Below are 23,611 nucleotides of genomic sequence, written 5' to 3'. Positions count from 1 at the left end.
AATTCTGGATGAGTGAATGACCACTGCAGAAGAGGAGAATGAAAAATCATCAACTATTTGCTCTTCTTCCTCCACTTCCTGTGACCTATGTTGCCTTGCAGCAATGGACATATGCTGCAGCTACAGAGAGCATTCATGATGCATTGTGAATGGCATACAGGCAGGCACTGTGTGGAGAGGCAGAGACATGCAGCTGTGCATAAGTAATGCATCCTCCACAATCGGGGTCACACACACCGCTTTTATGTTGTCACATTTCTTTCACTCAATTCTGTCACAAGTTATATTGTCCTCAATAAACAAAATTAGGATTCATTTCAGTTACCAGCAAGATATATTAATACGATACAGTGAGTTTCTGACAATGATGATTATGGTTTTACTTATAAAAAACAAATTATTTTATTTAGATTCCCAGTGGACCTTATATTATAATATATTGGTCATCATTCATCATCATCATCGTCATCATCATCATCATCTCGTGTAGGCTACATTGCTTGACACAAGGTACAAGTAGACTACAATACAAGATACAAGAATGCAAAAACATTTTAGACATCATAGAGTGAAAAGGTATATATATATATATATATATATGGTGTATATATATATCGTTTATATATATATATATAGTTTACATATATATATATAATGCAAAATGAATTAATTTAATTAAAGACGTTTAAATATGAACAAAAAATCAAACAAACCCTTGAAGATAGAAAATAAAAACAGATATTTGTGTATGGTTTCTCTTGCTCGCATGAACCTCACGTTGTATTTCACATGCTGTCTTGTTCTTGTGTTGGTATACCATGAAGAACATCCATGATCACCGGCCGTACCGCCGTACGCCCTGACGACGTACAGGACGTTTCTCCCGCACCGGCTGCGTGCCCACCCGGTAACCGCACGCGGTGTCATTCTTGAACACGCAGTCAGGTGTCGCGCTTCTATCACGCGACCAGCGACGCCCGCACGGCGGGCTTTTTCTGTCTCCCCCTCCCCATGGTCACGTCGACACGGGCAACGAAACCGTTTTATTTATTTCTACTCGCGCGTTTGAAATATATAGGAACGGATGACGTTGCGCGTGCATCCGAGTGTGTGTGGGCGTGGAGAAATATGTCAACGTTTGGCGCGCGAGGAGGAGACGCCAGAAGCTGAGTCCGGTGTGTAAGCTCGGTTAGAGGACCATGTCAGTGGTTGAGCTACAACTACGGCCGTTGTGTTCACTGCTGAACAATGTGTGTAACATCTGAGGAATAAAGTTGTAAACGCTCGGTATTAGCCGTTAACCGAGGAGCTGGAGGTGAGTTAATTCATCCCTGGTCCTTCCTGTACATTAACGGCGGGCAGCGACGCCTCAACGTCAGGCCACTTGTGACCGCCAGACCTCCATTTCAGGTAAGTTTGCGCGGTCTCATTACAAATAACTTCGTGTTGACTCTGACAGGGTGTTTAGCTGCTGGGACACACATCCGACATCCGTGTTTCATCCGCGAACGAGCAGCGACGGACGGGGAGCCGCAGGCGTCACATCTGGTTTGCGGTGTGAATTTGTTGGGCTACCAACAGTGGCGCTGACTCAAACTGGGATGTGAATGTTATCTGCATCGGGAACCCGGGGGGGGGGGTCGTCTCCGGTCTCCGGTCTCCGGTCTCCGGTCTCTGGCCGACCCAGCGAGCCGCGAGAGGAACGACGAAAACGGGACGAGAAATGCAACTGCTCTGTCCTCGTTAACAGTGCCGACGTTTCTTCCGGCTTATAACGGAGCCCCCCTCCGGTGGATCACATTAGTCTGCGGTCGCACACGGTGCACCATGCTACATGACAGCGGGTCACACGGAGTCACCGAGTGCGCGGACACCCGACCTCAGGATGCTGCAGCAGCCCCGGTGCGTGTGGCCGTGGGGTGTGGTTGGCGACGGGCCGGCAGCACTCTGCCCGCTCCCATTTGACAGCTCATTCGAGAGCTGGCCGCTTCGCATGAACCCATCCCCAACATCCCCACCGTGGCCCCTTTACACACCGGTCCTCTGGCCGTCCGCCGTGTTTACGGTCCGTCATAACATCTGCAGCTGCGGCTCCGGAGGCTCGTGAATCTGCGAACATGTGTTGCACACTCACTTCTGTTTGATCAGGCAGCTCAGGGCACGCTGTTAAAAACTATGATGCATCCGGTGCTTATTATGTTCAAGTAAGGGGTACAGCTCCCATACTGCAGCAATCATTCTGATTGTGACTGGACGACGGGCTGACTGTCTATTCATGATGATTTAATGTTGTTTCTTCCCCCTGACCTCAAACGACTACTGTACCTCTACTCTAGAGGAATACATGTCAATGCCGACATTCATTTGAGTCTGTTTACCCCTGCCCTAATCCACATTCCTCTCTCTAATTTAATTCATCCCAATAATTCTTCATTCATAATCTCTCCTTCCATATTCACTTTCCGGAGTGTAGCACTTTGAGTAAGCGACTGCTACCAGGTTTATTATCCTTGTGGACTATATTTGCACATTTCCCTTATTGCTTCACTTCTTTTTTTTATATCCCTTTCTTAAACACATATGATGGTATTATTTTTGCAAAGAGTGGTACAGACGAGCACATGTCTATGCTGTTTATTATTTTTTGTGTAAACAAGGGATGAGTCACCAGACAGTGATGTGTTCAATGTGTTGTTAAAACGAGAGAGAGAAGAGAGAGAGAAGAGAGAGAGAAGAGAGAGAGAAGAGAGAGAGAAGGTTAATCACGTTACTGAATGCACTATCATGTGTTTCTGAGGGGTTAGAGAGGCTATCACTGCTAACATACACACATAGATGCACCCATGCATGCAAAAGCTTACATGCACAGATGCACGGACCATAATAGCGCACCTCCAGCAATGCATGACCACATTGATAGGTTAGTGACTATAGATCCAAACCCTAAGCAATAAGACAAACAATAACATAACTGAGTCGGTGGCATGTGTGTGTGTGAAAGGCACAGAGCTAGTGAGAGAGCGACTTCTTGTTGATATGTTTGGGTTGACTCGTCATTGGGGTCAATAACTTGGAGCCATTCTGCTAGCATATAGTTTGTAGGTCATGTGCTCCACTAGTTGTGTGTGTGTGTGTGTGTGTGTGTGTGCGTGTGCGTGTGTGTGTGTGTGTGTGTGTGTTGACAGTCTTCTGTTGATGCTCATATGACTACAATGAGAATGTATGTGTGTTGATATACGATGAGGCGCTGTAACAATTGTGCAATAGACAGGAATATATCTCAGTCCGTCGACACCCTTATACTGTTAACTTATTACCTATAGACTGAGAAGCAATTCATCTTTGTTTGAGCTCCCATTTGCAGCTCTTTTATCTATGGAAAACGGCCAATAATTATTCCACCGCATTTGACTTGAACAAATATACGACTCTTGACATAAGATATGATCGATCATGGAGGTCGAAAGACGCATCGAGTGAAAAACAATTCGGATTTTCATAGAAGAAACAATATCATTGAAGTAAATTTTTCTAAATTTTTCCTAAATTTAAATCTGTGTACTGCTGTAACCCGTAATTTAACAGAAAGCATTGGGATTTCGTGAGGTAGTTATGAAACTAACCTCTATATGTGTCACTCTTTGTTCAGCCTGTTGTAGCAGGTACCAGGATTAAACTTTGATTGTACAATGCATCAACTAAAATGCTCCTGTATTGATGCTGATGGACTCCTTTAGTTGCAGACATTTTAAGAGTCTTGTTCTCAAGCAGCAATTTGTTTAATTGTGAAACTCTTCAGCAGCTGCAAAATGTCTTCATCACTTTTCTCTTGCAGTTGCCACCGACTGATTTATCTCCATCGTTTTAGCTGATTGGCTCAGTGCTACATTCACTGCATTCAAACAGGTCTTGAAGGTGCACAGAAACAAAAAATCAAATGTTACTCTTTGCAAAATATAACGTGTGATTGAATTGACGAGTCATCATTTTCTTCAGTTGTCAACATTGTATTATATCAGCTATTCGTGGGTGATAGATGGGTCGACAATCACTCTTTAATCTTGGCCATCAGTTTTAGCTGTTGAAAGGTTTTTGTTTAACATTTGCATTTTTTAGTGCAATAAAAGCTGTAATAAAAGGTGTCCAAGAGGTACTTTAAGGTACATGGCCTGTGATGGCTTTTGTTTGCTTCTGCAAACTAACATTGAAGCTGCTTGCATCGTGGTGCACCGATAAAATGTCCCAGTTTCCTCTATAAACTCTGAGTTTGGTTCTGGCTGGCGGCTTGGGAACACGTGACGTGGCTATGTGGTATTCGCTAGGAACTGTGTGTGGTTGATGAAATATACAAATCTGGACTCATGTCAAGTGAAAAATGAACTATAGATTATTGATAAAGAGGAGAAAAAAACCAGTGAAACCATCCAGTATGCCACTCGGCCATCTCTGCGTGGGTACATGTGTCTGTTGATGGCACAGGCGTGCATAAACATGGACATACCCTGCCGCTGTATGTTATCGAATTCCAGTCCACATGTGGGTCGAGTCTATTGATCTCCTCTAAATAAAGACATGTTTGTTAGTAATGTGAATACGCGCAGAGGGCTTTTGTGTACACACAGTATGTCAGCCGTCTCTCTCTCTAGTTGGTCTGTGTGAGACTCAGAGAGTGTGTGCTTGTGTCGGTGCTTTCTGTGTGTGAATGATCTCCCTCTCTCACCCGCTCTCTCTCTTTCTCTGTCAATGAGAGCGAGATCACTGATTGCCTCGGCTCAGGAAGCGTCACCATGCCAGCAATTGGGGGTGGAGGGATGAAAGCGGAGGGTGGGGGAGGGGGGGAGATGGTTGAAAGTTGGTTTCCCTCTTTGGTCGAGGTCTGCATGTTTCTTTTCTTCACTTTGCCCCTGCTCTTTCCTCTCCTATTCGATTAATCCTCCTCCATCGTGACGCTCGTTCTTTACCCCTCCCATCTCCACTGGTTTCTCATGTTTGACTGCATGTGCTCTGTCAGGATCCATGTGGAAGAAAGCTGCATTTCTGTCTCTGTCAACCTCGACTGAGAGATTGGACAAGTTAACCAAAGTGTGTGTGTGTGTGTGTGTGTGTGTGTGACCCCTATACAATTGTGTGTATCTCTGTTTGTTTCAAATCCACCGTGACACTCCTTCTTCCCAGCATCCTTTGCTCTGAGAGGAAGAGAGTTTTTTGAGAGCAAGGGTTGCCTTGGTAACTATTGCTGCCATCTTTTTATGTTGTAGGAATGTTTGGTTGTGTGTATGGAAAAAGATGGAGGCGCATGCAGTCCTAATGCTTTAGCTCCCGTATGGCTGCACTATTTATTTAATTGTAATCAGAAAGAACTGGAAGGTTACTGGGTTACAATTCATTCCAGGGAAGATTAAATGACTACTTTTAACAAAGGGAATATGTGTCATTCTAGCAACAAATTCACAACAAAGTATGCCCAAAATACACCCGATCACACAACAGTAGTCAGCCTTCAGTGAGAAAAAAGGATGATGAGTCGAGAGAAAACTAGTTTAAGTTGAATTCAAATCCTCACGTGTTTGTCTCGGTTTGTGTTGTTCAGTCGGGTGTCACCTTTTTCCAACTTAACCAAAGCATATCAATCACCTTATTGGTTGCAACTATTTTGATAATCAAATAACTGTCAACATTCTCTGGTTTAGCTTTCATTTCAAAGGATTTGCTGATGCTGATTCATTAAATGGCTCCGACAACTAGAACAATAATGCCATTGACCTGTTTCTACAGTAAACCTTGTATGGTTAGAAAGGGGAAGGCGGAGACACATTTTGCAATTGTATTGCCCTGATGGGTAAAGTGGAACAGTCAAATGGCAGTAATCAGGGCAACAGGCATTCACCTGGTCCAAAGAGTTGAGACAAAATCCATCGTCTATCTATTTGACAGTCATTTATTGAAAAGGTGTGAAGACGATAGAAAAGATACAAAAACTAAATGTGGCAAATGAGTTCAAATCACATTTCCAAGGAGGCTGCCAGTGTTCAGGGAGTTTGCAGTGAAGTGATAAAGGAGTGCTGACGTGATATGTGAGGATTGGTTTGTTCTCCAGCGGCTAAGTGGACGACAGTGAGTCGACAGCTCTTCATTCTGTATCATGTGGGAGCAGGAGGGATCACAGCATCTCTAGAAAAGGAATTATCGAGGTTAATTGTTAAATGTATTAGTCTAGTCAAACAGAAGTGCTGAAGATGTGATGGACACATTTTCATGCACTGAGTCTAGCCCAGGGACGGGAACAAGGTGGAATGATATGGCCCACGCACATGCATTAGAGAGGAGGGTAACCAAGGAGAGCGTCAATGTTAGTCCCAAAAATAGTCTGTTTTCCCCCAGGCTCTTGTGCGTCATGTGGCTCCAGTGCATTGTGCAGGGTTTTTTGGAGTAACCCAGTTTTTAACACTGACTCATTTTTTCTTTTTTTCTCTGTTTAAAAAAGAAAATATGACTTGACTTTTTCTCTCTCTCTCTCAAATAGAAACTCTCAGCAACCTCCAGCCATGATGTAGCATTGACGATGATGAAGGGCGTCGCACGGAGGTAGAGCAGCGATTGACTCTCTCCTCCTTTTCGACACATCTTGCACTCTATGTCCGTGCTGATTGGGCGGCCACAGTGCGATGTCCACCACCACACCCCCTGCGGCTCCACCCCCTAAGAAGGGAAGGAAGCCGGAGAAATCGGAGGTGATGACCGACGCGGTGCAGGTCACCAACGAGGAACTGAGGAGCAAACTCCTGGACAACCAGATTGAGCTGCAGCAAGAGCGGGGCAAGGTGAGGAGGAGGAGGGAGAAGTGGAGGCGTTGTGTAAAGAATGTATGACAATGACAGGGGAGAGCTGTTTCCTATGATATCATCACAATAGAAGCAGAGGAAAGATATTGTGGCAAAATCTAAAGAATTATTTAAGCAGACTCAGTCACAAAGTTGAAATGCTTTTCAACTGTAGCTAAAGTAATACTTATAGTAGGAGCTGTGATGATAATAATGATGATGATGGCACACGGTTTTCACTAAATGTTAATACTTTATTAAAATGTCATGTTATTATTGCACAACATGGCCAACTTGCATCATGCTATTTATTCAGTGGCTGTTAGGCCTTCCCTTTTAATACTGTACATAGTCTTTAAAAAGCGGTTTGGCCTTGTTTCCTTCTCTGGATCCTTCATGGTTGTACTTCCTAGAACCACCTGGAGTCAGCTCTTCCTGGGGCTTAAAACATGCTTAAAATGTATGTCCTGATCATAAATAAACATCTGCAAGAGGATGTGTGGAGCAATGGATGTAATGCCAACAGTCGTACATAAAGTATGATTATGACAGTTAGGGTGAGGCAAGTCTACAGATTCATTGAATGGAATAGATTGTCATGATAATATTAATCTGAGCAGACAAAGATATTGGGACGTTCATGCAAGGACATGTCTCCTTGAATTAATCGTGATTTCAGCTGGTTCAGAAGCTGTACCCGTTCTCGATGTGTCTGTTGATCCCTGTTGAGGAATAAAAAGGGAGCATTTTGTTGCCAGCATAAATTAGAAAAATGAAGTCATCACAGTCTGAGGGCAAATGGATGAACACAGTGGCATCCTGTGGTTTGTTTAATAATTAATGGTTGATTGAATTCCAATCCAAGTCAAATGTCTCTCCCAGGTGTGTAAGCTTCGGGAGCGCCTCCAGGAGCAGCGGCAGGCTCGGGAGCTCGAGCAGCACAAACATGCTGTGGCACTCACTGACCTGCGTGCCAAACTCCACGAAGAGAAGCTCCGCGAGATGGCAGCTGCCCGTGAGACCCTGGCACGGCAGCATGAAGTGGAGCTGGCCCGGGCCGTCAAGATTAAGGATGCTGAGGCGCAGAGGCTCCAGGGGCTCGTGAACGCACTGAGAGATGGAGCCGCCGACAAGCTCAAAAACGCTCTTCTCGGAGAGGCTCGGGAGGAGGCCAGGAGAGCTTTTGATGGGGAGAGGATAAAGCTACAGCAGGAGGTATGTTATAGCATGTATAGGTGACGGTATTGCAAGATGAATTATGTTTTCAATATAGATTGTGGAAAAATATGAGAGTGGTAACTGGGACATCACTAAATACACTTTGAATATGAAACGTAATTCTGCTGTCAAACCACATCTGTGTGCTCTGCTTCTAATTTATTAGAGCTCTGTGTTTTTTTCTTCCTTTTTTTGATTTTATTGTGTCACAAAATTATAGTATAAGTTTTGCATATTGGATTTTTTATGAGGGCATTGGATGTATCTCATCTGAAAATCCTTGTGTGTATTGGTTGATGTTGGGCATGTGCTTCTGAAAAACAGGAAACGGGGGGGAAAATCCTGTTTCCAAGCTATTGTTTCGATGTAGTCTTTCCAGACAAACAGGATACCTATCATTACATCTGTCTAATGGGATAGGACGTGTTTATTTTAAGTGTCGCTCTCTTTGTTGGTTTTCGTTGTTGATATTATTGTCGATGTGTTTTTCATAGATCCTGGAGCAAAAGACAGCCAGGAAACAGGCTGAAGAGGCGCATGCAAATACTCTGCATGCCGATAAAGCCAAAGCGGCGAATCTCCGCACAGCATACCAACAGCACCAGGATGAAATGCACCGGATTAAACGTGATTGTGAGAGAGACATCCGCCGACTGGTGAGGCCACTTGCTGTTGGGACGATGCACATTAAAGATACTACATATGTCTAATCTTTATCGGATAGTTTTTTGATAAAAGACACTGTTTACAGTATAGTTACCGGTGACTCTTTAATATCATATAATATGTTACAGAATTTTTCCTATTTATTAGTCATATGTCAGTCTATTTGACCTTTATGTACCTTTTTCATAGGCCAACTTGCCCGGACTGTGTAATATTTTTCAATAATTTTACATATTCGCAACCAAATAAGCATCCTAAATAAAACGGAACAACAATATACTTCATATGAACCAGGCACAATATTTGCTGAATTTCCTGCAACATGAACTCAGAAATATATGCACTATATAATATAGCTTATTCGGGTAATATATTAATGTAACTAACTGGAACACAATAGTAACTGTCTGTCTGACTCACTCTTTCCACCACCCTCCTCCATGTACCGATCCATTCCGCCTATAGATGGACGAGTTGAAGGGGAAGGACCGGGTGATGTGTGCCCTGGAGAAGGAGCTGGGGCTGCAGGCCGGCTTCGCCCAGAAGCTTCAGCTCCAGAAGGAAGCTCTGGATGAGCAGCTGGGTCAGGTGCGAGAGGCTGAGAGATACAACCACGGCAGCCCAAAGAGAGAGCTGGTGCCTGGGCTGGGGGACAACTCCGACCTGCTCAACAACCAGGTACACACGTGCAAGTCATTCTCAAATGTGCACACGCTTTACATGCATGACACCAAATTACAGGAATTAAAGTTACGCCACAGTGTAAGACGAACATTCATTTTTGAAGTCTTCTTTTCCTTTTACTGGTAATTTAGATTTTAAAAAGTATAATTATTCAGTCCTTGATTTGTCCTTTATTGGGCTCTAAAACATTGGATATTTAAAAACTAGATATATTACACATGCTTTTTTATCTTCAGCATGATTTCATGGCAGAACTCAACCCACCATTTTAATTCAAATGAATCTCAGGAGATTTGACTGGATACTTTTTTTTACAAGGATAAACATCACTCATATGTCATATGAAGATGAACAATATTGTGAATCTGTACATTAAGTCACACCTGCACATACAGCTAATACATCCATGACAAGCATGTGAATATACTGTGTATAGTGCACACACAGGCCCACAGTCTCTCAGTGAAATGCATTTAATTCTTCATCCCATCCTCTTTCCCATCCACCTCAATTACCTGCCTGCCTGCATGTACTCCCTTTTTTAGTTGTTATCTTCCTCCTCCTCTCCTCTTCCCTTTGCTCCTCAGGAGGTGGAGGAGCGGGACATGAGGAGGTTCCAGCTGAAGATTGCGGAGCTCCACTCGGTCATCAGGAAATTGGAGGACAGAAATGCATTACTCGCCGACGAGAGAAATGAACTTGTGAGTAACGCTGACACGGTCAAAAGAACATATACACGCAGTAATTATGTCATTATTAGTATTATATAATATTCCTGATGCAAATAAACACACACAGAGCTTGAAGTGATTCTAGGAATGCAAATACACACACATTGTTACTCTAAGAGTACAGAAATACACACAAAACCAACATGCCTATGTGTGTTCAAACATGATATGTTCTCAGCTCTCCTTCCTTCATCTTGCCCATCCTGCTCAAACTGGAAATTCCTTGTCACTAAAAGACTAACGATTACATTGTTTCCCCTTCCTGTTTCCTTCCTCCGTCCAGTTGAAGCGGGTTCGAGAGTCCGAGAGCCAGATGAAGCCCATGTTTGAGAAGAACAAGCGGCTGTCCAAGAAAAATGACGACCTCCTGCAAACGCTGCAACGCATGGAGGAGAAACTGAAGAACCTGAGCCGAAACAACGCCGAGATGGTGAGATGCATCCAGTATATGTGTTACTAATCTCTGTTGTTTTCCTTTATAACATTCATAACATGCCCCCCCCCCCCCTCTCTCTGTCTCTCGCCTTTAGAAGGAAAAAGCCGCCTCCTCCCGGCCCCCCTCACAACAACAATCCATTCAGTCCCAGCTGAAGCGGCCGAGCTCCCTGACAGACTTGAGCCATGCCCACGAGGAACAGGAAGTGGAGTTCCTAAAGCTGCAGGTTTCAGAGCAACGTGGCATCATTGATGAGCTCACGCAGGTCAGGATTTTACTCAAAATCTATGTTTTGTTGTTGAAAAAACTAATAACAATTCTTATTGTTTTATTGTGTGTCAAGTGTTGCTGCTTTTAACACAACCTTGAATATTTTTTAGAAAATAATCAAAGATGGTTTTATAATGAGATGGGAGTGGCTAATCTATGCTGTCAGATTATCAGATAATCTGAATCTGAATTAGGAGTATGTCTCCCAGAAGACATTTTGGTTTACCAGCACTTGCCCATCATTTCTTCCTCTGTGTCTAATGCAGGGGGTCAAACCCACGGCTCCTTAGCCCCTCTGTTGTGGCTCCCTGAGGTGTTGACAAAAAAAACAAATATATATACAGTATATATATCTTGTTTTTTAATGTTTTGCCCAGTGGACAATCATTCAAAGGGAACACCTATTATATTTGAGTTAGAGCTATTATTTCATTTAAATAATAACTTATTGCATTTAAACTATCCCGAGTATTCTAGGAGCAGTGGGCTGCTGTGAAGCGCCCAGATAGCAACTAGGGGGGGGGGGGGGGGGTGCTGATGGAAATGTCACTCTTGCCTGTCTTCAAAACTTGAGAGCCCTGCCATATATATATTAATGTTATGTTCGCTCGCTTTTATATTTTGACAGTTATTAACTGTGTAGAAGTTAAAGTGAAGACAGTTAATTAAGGCTAGCGCTGTTTAGCTAGCGGATGTTAATCGCACGCTAGCGTTTTAGCACCATTGTACAATGTTCTGCTGGCCTGATAATTACATTGTTCCATGAAAGATTAGATAGTTACATGTTGTGTCCCGTGACAGATATAAACAGTAGTATGCACACACATAAGTACATATATACATGCACAACATGTACATGCATATACAGTTTAAACAGGTTTCCTGGTGGAAGTCACTTCTTGTCAGTGCCTTCGATCTCCGTGACATTGTCCGTCACCATGGAAACATTGTCACATGACACTCACTCTGGTTCTGTGCTGTGACGTCGCTAGTGACCACCCCTTCTCCATTCAGCCACTTCCCGGGGTGGGGGCCTCTGATGGGATATCACAGACAGGGTGGGTGGGAAGGTTTATTATATATGATATATTATAGGTTATTGGATAAAAGAGGAACAAAAGGAATTAATTTCTTACATAATTTAGAAATTAAAGAAATAAAAGTGTTCAAGTGCACAAAATTCAGGAAGTTACTTGATTTGTAAAATAGTGTAACGTGGGACTTGTTAACCTTGTGATTGTCGCTCAAGTGGACCGTAGAGATTTCTCTGAATGGGCCTCGCTCCTATTCACACCTGGCCCATGCAAAATAAATATTACTGAATATTTCAAGGTGTGGCGGCCATATATATATATATATATATATATATATATACACATCTATTATATTCTTATTAGAAGGGTTTGTGGGCACTGACTTAGTCAGAGCAGAGGACCCCCACCCCCCAGCCCGTTGTCACCTTTTTCACCCCTCATGAGTTTGCAGTTATGTAATAAGGAAATGCAGTTATCTAGTTTAGAAGTAACAAATATATATAATATGACTATATATACATACAACTTTATAAGCTGTGATATCAAATCTTTTTTGCGGCTTCGGACACATTTTATTTGGTGGAAAATAAGGCTTTGGATAGGATAGGTTGCTGACCCCTGGCCTAATGGAATAGGTTATAAATATACAGAAGAAGCAATTGTTTGGTGGAATGTTTTATTGTATTACTACTAACCTATAATCCTTTAGGAACGTGATCGATTGGTGATGAGCAAAAAGACCAGGAGGAAACTTCCCAAATTGTCTCAAGTAAGTGTTTTATTTTGGCCAGTGGTGCGTAACTAAGCAATTACCTTATTTGTGGTTGACGGATCTATAAGGACTGTTTTTAATTGTTTGTTTGTGTGTGTGTTTCTCTCTCTCTCTGAGCCTGTTTGTGTTTAATTGGGCTCAGGAGACAGTGATGACAGTATCCCTCACAGCTGGGAGCATCACGCTGAGCATGCATGCAACTCCCGCATGAACCAACCACCCCAGCTGGTGGGACATGATTTGTTTATTTGTGTTGCTTTATTTTAATTAGTGTTATTTGTACAATCGTGTTTAACTCAACTTGTGTGTCACAGTGCGTCTCCTTTTATCTGCGCTTCCTCCTGTGTTAATAAAGAGGGAAAAGGGATTATGGGAACTAATTGTCTGTGTGCATGTTTGGGCTCAAACTCCAGGGGACATTTTAGAGTCTATGATGTTGCTAGGAGGAGGAGTTGGGAGATGAACGCCAGTTATTTTCTCCACCTCTCCTGTTGGAACCAGTGAGTCACCTCGGCGAGGTGGATACAGGGTTGGGCACAGCGGCTTTTATTTTGGACTTGCACCTGGAAGTTTGTCCATCTTTTTAATGAATTTAAAGACAAAGAGGAGAATCTGGCATTTGGGAATGCTTTGATTGGAACCAGAAGCTTTGTGGTCGTTTTTTTCATTTTGAGTGGGAGTGGAGTGCAACGGAAACAATTGTGCTTTCTGGTTGTTACTAAAGGCCTGCACAGCTTTGTATAGAGCGGATAGATATATTTTGGGGATATTTTTTAGAGGTTTGTGTTTTTGGTCTCGTAGCAACATGAACGAGTACGTCCTTCTGATCCTCTACTTCTCGTCCTTCATTTGCCTCTGTGCCCTAGTCTGCCTGTACTTCTCTGGTTGCCAGGAGATGACTTATAAACATGATGGTAAGGACTCAGTGGGCTTTGAAAACCTTAATGGAAAGAAACCAGTAAACAAGCGCTGGAGACCGGATGTGATATGATCAGATTTACTTTGCCTTGTTTTGTTTGTGCACACGGCATTGCTGTACAAAATTAAGCTAAAAAAAACATAGGCAGACATGGATTCATAATCTTTATTTAATTAAAACAAATACAGGTTTGGGTTTTATTTAACAATGTGCATATTCTCTTTTTTCCTCTTTTCCTCTCCAGAGGCATGTTGTGGAGACATATTTTGGATTTGATGAGGAGTCGATAGACTCCGAGACCTCCTCTCTGACCTCCTACAACACTGACCTCACTGACCGCACACCTGTAACTCCAGAGGAGGATTTTGAAGAGGTAAGATAATTCTCCGTCTACATTGAACGAATCAATTTAAACTATATTCTACAGTTCTAACAACTGAAAGATGTACTGCAAACATATTGACATAAGATTCAAGACATTTTATTTGTCACATATACATGAAAGTATGTTACTTATAGTGAAAGGTTGTTGCGTCAAACTCCCAGACAGTGCACAATACAAGTAGATTAAATATAAATAGCGAAATAACCTAAATACCTGTTAAAATATTCAAATTAGTAAACATATACAACAATTGTAAACGTAGTTTAAAGTTAATGAGAAAGTAAATATGTGAGATGACTGTAGATGTCTGTATTGCAGGTATACATATACAGGACTGTCTCAGAAAATTAGAATATTGTGATGAAGTTCTTTATTTTCTGTAATGCAATTAAAAAAACAAAAACGTCATGCATTCTGGATTCATTACAAATCAACTGAAATATTGCAAGCCTTTTATTCTTTTAATATTGCTGATTATGGCTTACAGCTTAAGAAAACTCAAATATCCTATCTCTAAATATTAGAATATCATGAAAAAGTATACTAGTAGGGTATTAAACAAATCACTTGAATTGTCTAATTAACTCGAAACACCTGCAAGGGTTTCCTGAGCCTTGACAAACACTCAGCTGTTATAAATCTTTTTTTTTACTTGGTCTGAGGAAATATTAAAATTTTATGAGATAGGATTTTAGAGTTTTCTTAAGCTGTAAGCCATAATCAGCAATATTAAAAGAATAAAAGGCTTGCAATATTTCAGTTGATTTGTAATGAATCCAGAATGCATGACATTTTTGTTTTTTTAATTGCATTACAGAAAATAAAGAACTTTATCACAATATTCTAATTTTCTGAGACAGTCCTGTACATTCATCAATACTTTATTACCTTCGCATTGAAAATACGGAAGGTTATGTTTTGATCGCCGTGTATTTATTTATTTGTATGCGTGTTACTCGCATAATTAAAATAGTATTAAACGGAATCGCATGAAATTTGGTGGGATGATTGGTTATTATCCGGGGACCATTTGATTAGATTTTGGGATCGATCGGGTCAAAGGTCAAGGTCATGAAAAGGTCAACATTTTCTTTTTACCATAGCGCGGTCAATTTGTATCCAATTGGCATGCAACTAATGCCAAAATGTTCATAATGCAATGCCCAATCTTGTGATATGCGAAGGTATGCGCTCTACCGAGTGCCCCTTCTAGTTGTTACTTTTTCAAGGCTCTGGTAGCCTGTAGAAAAAGCAGTTTCTCAGTGTGTCCACAGTCTGCTGCTGGGATAGTGGGGCTACTTTTATTCTCCTTGTTCTGCTCATGCACCTCCTGTTGCAGAGGCTCTGCAGAGCCATCCTGTGTTGAGAGGAGCAGTTGCCACAACAGACGGTTAAGATCCCCATCAGGATTCTCTGCACTGCAGTCGAGGAAATAAGATTTCTGTGAAAGTTTGATTATCCTCAGCTGTCTGAGGTCCATTTAAAGCCCTCAATATATGCACGCTAGGGTACTTAAAGCTGGTCAAACTGGAGATTTCCAGAGGAAAGTAGGAGCTATGATGCTTTTCGGCACAGTCCACAATGAGCGCTTTGGTGTTACTGATGGCAGGTTGGCTTGCCACTTCCTCCAGAAGTGCCGCCTTATTCCCATTTAAAATCTGGCCCACCAGGACTGTCATCGGCAAACTGTCTTGTGGTGTTGCACCTGTGTTTGGCCAAACAGACTTATGTGTATAAGGATTGGAGAAGTGGGCTCAGCACTCAACCTTGGAGGGCTCCAGTGCAGAGGGTGAATTATGTCTGCCCCTCTTGACCACCTGGGTGGTGAGGAAACAAAATAAATAATCTACGCTCCAGCTGCACACAGGGTTGTTTAAACCCAGGACGGATGGGCCAGTTGTGTTCCAGGGCCAGTGTGTAGCATTTCTGTGGATCTCCTAGCTCGCAGAAGTGGAATATAATATTTCTAACTATGTTTTCATTAGTTTCACAATACCCCTTTCTTGGAAAGAGAGGAGTGAGAAGAGACGCACTGTCCCTTTAAACAATGAGCTGATGTCGACGAGCAATCGAACATCGTCCCCTCCCGTGTTGTCGAGGTGGGAGAGTGTAAAGCGTCGTACCTGAGGATAACTGATGGGCTTACAACTTAGTTTGGGTAAATGTGTGTTTGTTTGACCCTGTCTCTTTTTATTATGTCTGAAATACCTTTTAATTTATATTTCTCTTGATTAAAGTGTTTTTCCCGTGAAGAGTCTGAGCTTCGTTTCCGTCAGTTGACCAGAGAGTACCAGGCTCTCCAGCGGGCCTACGCCCTTCTCCAGGAGCAGACCGGGGGCTCTCTGGATGCTGAGAGGGAGGCCAGGGTTTGTACTTCCACATTATCGCCCCATTTAGCCAGGATCCAAAACATGTCAAACATTTTTCTTTGCAAATAAACTATACATACTTTCTACATCAGGAAGTCAATAAACTTTAACTTCCAAGTCTAGTAAATCATTGACGTTTTTCCAGAATGTATAAAGTCTGTTCTTTTACTGTGTAGCACATTTTCACGCATCGTACCTGATGGCTGACCGTTCCCTCCACAGACGCGTGAGCAGGTGCAGATTGACCTCAGCAGCTGCCAGGTCAAGATCGTCGACCTGGAGAAGGCCCTGGCCGAGAGGGGGCAGGTAAAGATGGTGGCTGTGGACAGGAGCCCACTGGTCCTGCTCTCACTGGCCCTCCTGCATGTCTGGCTGCTCTGCTCCTGGTCTGGCGCTATGCCGACCAGGTCTGCCGCAGAATCCTCTGTCACTTCCGCATGTTCTTCAGCGCACTCTGTCCCTGCTTGTTGGTACTGTTTCCTACTATTGGGCCTTTCAGTGATGATGAGCCTTGAGAGGAGGCGTAAACCCCTCTGCTTCCTGTCGGCTACGAAGAGATTGATATACAAGTAGTTACGTTGTCGGTGAGAAACTTTCATAATTATAGTTTTCACAGCAATATATAAAACATTATATAGAAGAGGGAACTAGACCTATGACTAGTTTAACGCCCTCACACTATCCCTAATACACAATTAGAACAACGTCTTTAGATAAAAATACAATCATTTATACCCTAACCTTTTGGATTGCGTACTTTTTAATGCAAATAACTACTATAGAACAATAAATAAAGTGCTGCTGCACTGCCACCGTTGCCCGACAGCAAGAAGGCTTCCTCCTGTTCTTCAGCCAGGCTGAACGGGCCTGCTGCACGGAGTCTGCATGTTTTCCCCGTGTCACGAGGGTTCCCTCTACATTATCCGTTTTCCTCCCACAGTCCAAAGAAATGCGGTTTAGGTTAATTGAAGACTCTAAACTGCCCGTAGTTGTGGATGTGAGCTTGAATGGGATTACGTCTCTATCTGTCAGCTTGGATTGGCTCCAGTCCTCCTCCCGCGACCCTGAACAGGATAAGCGGTTAAAGATAATGGATGGAAAAAGTCATCATAAAACATCTTGTTCTGAGACCTTTGCACGTGGAGAAGAAAAGCAAACATAGATTTTGGCAATCTAAGTATATTTAAATAACTTAAACTTTTAGCAACTTCATTATTAACTCCTGACTATCATGAGAAACATTGGGATTATTATGACTCGTATCACGACTGTTAGTTTTTTCATTTGTTGTGATGTTTTTCCTTTGTCACTGCACGTTTTCCGCATGTTGCCTGTTCCACTGTGGCTTGATCCATCTGGGAATTTGATTGGCTGCTCTGCTATTTTGCTCCTTGGATTACCTCCATTTCCTCCGGTTACTGAGAACTCTTGATGACTGTGAATGCAGCTCCTTTTCTTGTTATCTAAAAGGAGGTCTTTATTTCTCTGGTTCAATAAACTTTTGCCACCGCTACTCTGTTCCTGTGTGTTTGTGTCTATGGTTCACTTGCATGTGTCATTTGGAAGTACATTTGATGGCGTTGTGGATGCTTTCCTTCCTCTCGTCTTCCTGCCAGTGTCATTTCATGCTGATGTTGTGTTTGGTTGTTATGGCAGGATTCAAAGTGGGTGGAGGAGAAGCAGTACTTGCTCAGGACCAACCAGGAACTGCACGAGAAGGTAGATTGCATTAGTCCATACACATTTTTTTTGGACATGCATTCAATATCAGCACTCATCATTTTACAATTGTCTATAGATTGTACTAAAGTTGAACCCAAAAAGGTTTGAAACCCGTAATATGAGTTGGTCATAATCTGAAGAAAAAAAGGAAAATTAATTTTTTGACGATTCAAAGCTATTATGAGATGATTTGGGATGGTTCTCAGTTCTACAAGACATTCCTTATTCCGTGTTCAAAATGCTTTGCAAACCTTACCAAACCATCATAACAACAATGTGTGTGTGTCTGTGTGTGTGTAGATGTTTGTTTCGCAGCAGGCGGAGTCGAGGTTTCAGGCTGAGGTTCAAGATGCCCGGGATCAGAATGAGCTGCTGGAGTTCAGGGTGCTTGAACTGGAAGTAAGAGACTGTACCAATGTCAAATTGTCACCAGGAGGCGACAACAACAATCTCAGTTCGAGATGCAAGACCTACATACAGTGACTCAGCAGACGCACTGCTCACTCACGCACATCCGAGTCCTCTATGCATCTGTGGTTTGCATTGTTTTGCATGGCAGCTGTGTGCAAATCCCCTCCACTGAACTGGAATGTTTTTTTTATTCAGAGTATGTTGTTTTAAGATGAATGTCATTTTTTATTAAATAAAGATGTATTTAAGTTCAATGTTCAATCCCATCTACGTTCATTTTGTCTCATTTTTGCATGTGTCCCACATTTTGTTTACATTTTCCATGAGTTAAAAGCTAATATCTATGGATAGTCAAGGAACGATTAACAGTGAAGAGTAATTTAGGGATTGCGATTGTTTATCTGCTAATTATTTTTTTCTTTAATATTAGAGTTAAATTAGGTTAGTGACCTCGAAGTTGAAAGGCGTGTAGCATCACTCATGTCAGTTGATATTGTGTCTGTTTATGTCTGAATGTAGACAAAGTTGCATCTGTTGGAGACCCCATTCTCAGCTTTCAGTTTCGGCATGTCTTTTCAAACTCCCTGGTTGTTTGTAGTTTGGTTTCCCATTTAAATCTTTGGTTTTACACCTCCCTCATTTTGACAGATACGACCATGTTTTCAATGTAAGTAAATCCCTCATTAACTCCCTTTTCACACTCAACTACATTCAATATCTGCCTTTCGCAGTGCGCCTCCATCAATGTTAAGATGAAATATTACTTTACTGTTGGACTATGCTAGCCAAGCAGAATTTGTAGGTGTGTGTGTGCATGAGTATTCACGTGGTATGTATTTTCTGTAGGAGAGGGAACGTAGGTCTCCTGCCCTCAATCTTCACATGTCGGCGTTCCCTGAGAACAGCAGCAGTGCCCTGCAGAGCTACTGTCGCCAGGAGGGAGTCAAGGTCAGACAAAGACTTCCACAAACGCAGACTATTTTTCTTTTAAGACTACACACGGTCACCTTGATGTCTGGTTTTGTCCTGCAGGATGTACTCATTCCTGAGCTGATGAAGAAGCTGGATATTCTGGGGGATAACGGAGTGAGTTTAAACATACTGTTGGATTGAAATAAGAGATATATATATATATTTATTTTTTTAGTCACTGGTTTTCCTAAATTTTCGACTTAAAACTTCTGTTGTGTTTTCTGTAGAATCTCAGAAATGAGGAACAGGTCGCAGTGATCCAAGCAGGGACAGTAATCTCACTGTGTGAAAAGGTGAGTGAAGGCCTCTCGGACATGTGTCTTTGCTGACCCCTAGTGGACACACATTGTCACAACACTTAATTTATTCTAAAAACAGCCACTGCGTTCCAGTCGATTGTCAAATTAAATATGCATGGTAATAATACAGCTATCTTGGCCTCTCAGAACATGTGAATCACTCACCTTTCCTCCTGTACAGTGGTTGAAGCAGATAGAGTGCACTGAGTCCGCAATCACACAGAAGATGATCGACCTTGAAAATGACACGGTGAACAATCATTTACCATTAGAGCACACGGTCTTTGTTGGTTTTGACGGTGTGACTTTAGGATGCAAGAGCATTTTCACTACAGTGAAAAAAGATGTAATATGTACCACTCACTGTGTTCCTGATTCTCCACCGTTCACTCGTGATAACATTTGCTGTATTTTATATTATTGTATCTTATTGCAGGAGCTTTTCAGAAAGCAGAAAGGATTCCTCGAGGAAGAGTTGGACTACAGGAAGCAGGCCTTGGATCAGTCCTACATGGTACGGAGCCCGGAGCAGTATCTCTCCCATTGTTCAAACGATGGCCAAAGCCTCTCAAATAGACAACATGCGCTCATTTATTTTGATTACAACATTAACCAAGGTTGTATACAAGGAATAAAGGATTAAGGAATGCATAGGTGCAACATTGTCATTCAAGCTTGACACATTTGGAACTCCATTTAACCTCATGAATGCAACGTACCTCCATAAAGGTAAAATTGTGTCGGGATACTGCATCTTTTACCACTGAAGTCTAAATTCTGTCAACAATGTTAGGCACTAAATTGATATTTGGCTTCTTGTGTATTGGTCAAATGCTCTTTTATCTTCCAAGAAGTCCAATCATTAATCTACTTCCTTAACCCTTGTGTTGCCTTCGGGTCATTTTGACCCGATTCAATATTTAATGTCGGTGTTCTTTCGGGAGTCAACAAACAAACATAAAGTACCTCACACTTAAACTTGGAAAACAATATTAATTCTAATAATTTTCTGGAGATTTTAATAGCTGGGGTCAAATTGACCTCAAGGGTAAAATATGTTAGTAAATATAAAGGTAACAGGAGGGTTAAACATTGAATCGGGTCATATTGACCCGAAGGCGACAGGAGGGTGAAACATTGAATCGGGTCAAATTGACCCGAAGGCAACACAAGGGTTAATACCCTGTGTAACGTGATACAAGTAGACAACTGGTGAAGCTGAATAAATATTTTAGACAGAATGGGTGAGATATGATTTTAAAGTTAGATTTTGTGAGCATGAAGGATCTTAAAACATTCTCCTCCTGACTTAAATAGGCTGCAGCCAGAAAACTAAAATTAACATTTCGTGCACTCTCTATATACTTATAACCATTTGATATGTTTTTTATGTTAGTTTGTCTTTATGTTTCCACTTTATATTGTGTTGGTGAAAGCTTATTTTGTACATGGTAACAGTCGGGCAACTGTTGGATTCATTAGTACGGGACAGAATAAAAACACGGTTTGTGTTGATATAATAAAGTTGCCATGTCACCGTCGAGCCGAGACAACCCTTAATATAAAGTGGAACAATGTTCCTCATATCTGCCATGGTCACACTGGTGTGTGTGTGTGTGCCTTTTGTGCGCTTGTGCATGCCTGTGTGTGTTTCTGCATGTGCATGTGCACGTCCACATGTCTGTATGCTTGTGTACCTGTGTGTGTGTGTGTATGTGGCTGGCTGTGCAGAGGATCGAGGAGCTGGAGGCCACGCTGTATAGCGCTCTGCAGCAGGAGCAGCCGGCATGCCAGGCGGTGGCCGAGTCGCTGACAGACAGGCAGAGGGAGGAGCTGAGGCTCGCCGTGGAAAAGCTGCGGCGTCAGATTCACCGGCAGAGCCGGCAGTTTGACAGTCAGATCTTACAGGAGCGCATGGAGCTCCTACAGCAGGCCCAGAAGGTAAGGCTTAAAACAAATGAGGTCAGGTCACTGAGTCCTGCCCTCCCTCAATCTGACCCCTGGTACCCGTCTGAAACGTCTGACCCCACCACACCTCTGGTGCTCTGAGAAAGATGCAGTATCCCTGTGTGTGCAACCGGGAGTCCTTTCTGTAAATGTATATGTAGAAGTGGAAGAGTGACAGGGTGTGAGACTGTGTGTGTGTGAGTGTGTTTATCATTGTGATCTGGATACCTCCCCCTCACTCGTTCCGTATCCCTCCACTCTGCAGCCCTCACTTTAGTTTTACACCCATGGCTCGTACAGTATATGTGATTCATCAAGTACATCCACAACCACTGCACCGTACATTTGTTTTGAGTCAGTTCCACTGTAACTAACATGGTTTTCCTAATCTCTAACCCTAAAACACAATTCTCATCAGCTACTCATGAAATATACTTACTAACTAAATATGTTTCTGTAAACTACTGTTTCAGTTTATGGATTGGTCCAAAAGTCCAGTAAAATTGTTTCCTCTTTCAAACAGTTTGGTTTAATATGTCCTTGCAGACACAATGGTTGAGTAATTAAAACTGAAACTGCTTATTTGTATTACCTTAATGAATGTTAAAGCTGTGTTTGGTTGAAGCATTTAGCATCAGCTTCACCAAAGATACATTTGGGGCAGAGGATATTTAATTAAAAAGCTTGTTTTAGTTTTATAGTTCCATGTGTGTTTGCCAATGAATTTGTATCTTCCTTTTCATTTTGTTGATTACATTTTAAAAAACCCCGATTACACTTCCATATACTCTGGGCGGATGAAATATTTAACAATAATATCTTATTCTGCAGTCAGTGAATAAGCTGCTCTGGCTTTAAGTGTCAATGATGGAGTCACTTTCACTGTTAACGCTGCTCTTCGGTTGCCATGGCAGCTCATTCTTACCCAATGCAGCTACCATGGAGACAGAAGGCATGATGGGAAGGAGGCAGAGTATTTGGAGCAAATACAGGGATAGTTGGATCACAGTCTTATTAACTGTTTAACAACCGTTTCTTTTGTTAGATTGTGAGATCTGGTCACATGGTCTCAGTGTTGCATGTATACAGATTCTGTGCACCCTAACCACGTCTGTCTTTGTCTTGCAGAGAATTAGAGAGCTGGAGGCCAGGCTTGACTTTCAAAAGAGACAAGTAAAGGACATTGAGGAAAAGGTAAATGTTCACATTATTTGTTTCTATCTTGAACGCTTTGTGACAAGACAAATGTTATCAAGAGAGAATGTGAAGGAGTTAACATCTTCTGAACTGGTGGTGGGTTTTATTATATTAACTTCTTGACTGTCTTTTTCTTCCCCTTTTCACCTATTCATTAAACCCCTTGTGTTCCTTTAGTTTCTGTTCCTCTTTTTGTTTTTCTCTTTAGCATTTATTCTTTGGCCTTAATTAAAGTGACCGTGGACCCACTTCAGGTAGCACCTTTATTCTCAGTATCATATCAGTCTTTAACACAGTTATAGTGTTGCTAGTAACACTAATGAGAAGTAAATAAATACAAACTGTGTTTTTTCTCTTAGGTGTTGAGGTGCTTTGGAAGCAGGCAAAGACGAAACTTAGTTGTTTTTTATGCATTTGTAGACAGTTCACGAAAACCCCATGGCCTTTTTCATAAATGTGCACTTTTGACCCTTACCTGGAATGCAGACATCTTTGAAACTGTAATAAGAAACTAGATATACATGAGATTAAAGTGATATTTATTTATGAGTAACATTTACTATCGTGGTTCTTGGACCTGGAACATAACAACTCCTCTGTGAGAAGCAAACGCATGGATTTACTGAGAGAACACTCTGAATCAGAGGATTTATTAAAGAGACAAGAGCCACGGCCTCAGCTGAAAGAAGGCCCAGCTGGACAATAGCAAATGAAAGATGGAGGGAGGAGAAGAAGAGAGAAAGCCGTGCTGAGTGAGG

At 42.1% G+C, this 23,611-nt stretch overlaps 1 protein-coding gene across 1 annotated transcript; it reads left to right on the top strand.

The window, feature by feature from the left end:
- The first annotated feature begins 978 nt into the window (after positions 1 to 978).
- Positions 979 to 23,584, top strand: jakmip1 (janus kinase and microtubule interacting protein 1). The gene is made up of 23 exons (XM_056439639.1): positions 979 to 1,410; positions 6,524 to 6,821; positions 7,704 to 8,036; positions 8,534 to 8,695; positions 9,171 to 9,383; positions 9,977 to 10,090; positions 10,404 to 10,550; positions 10,651 to 10,821; positions 12,570 to 12,629; positions 13,796 to 13,924; positions 16,174 to 16,302; positions 16,528 to 16,611; positions 17,962 to 18,024; positions 18,328 to 18,426; positions 19,285 to 19,386; positions 19,471 to 19,524; positions 19,638 to 19,703; positions 19,891 to 19,959; positions 20,146 to 20,223; positions 21,441 to 21,650; positions 22,785 to 22,850; positions 23,031 to 23,107; positions 23,213 to 23,584. Exons 2-22 carry the CDS (start codon positions 6,666 to 6,668, stop codon positions 23,079 to 23,081), a joined length of 2,556 nt encoding a protein of 851 aa, XP_056295614.1. The 5' UTR covers positions 979 to 1,410; positions 6,524 to 6,665; the 3' UTR covers positions 23,082 to 23,107; positions 23,213 to 23,584.
- The last annotated feature ends 27 nt before the right edge of the window (positions 23,585 to 23,611 follow it).

The sequence above is a fragment of the Pseudoliparis swirei genome, chromosome 19 (assembly GCF_029220125.1).
Source record: "Pseudoliparis swirei isolate HS2019 ecotype Mariana Trench chromosome 19, NWPU_hadal_v1, whole genome shotgun sequence".
Lineage (NCBI taxonomy): Eukaryota > Metazoa > Chordata > Actinopteri > Perciformes > Liparidae > Pseudoliparis > Pseudoliparis swirei.
The sequence above is the reverse complement of the archived record's forward strand: the minus strand, read 5'-3'. Positions and strand labels throughout refer to the sequence as shown.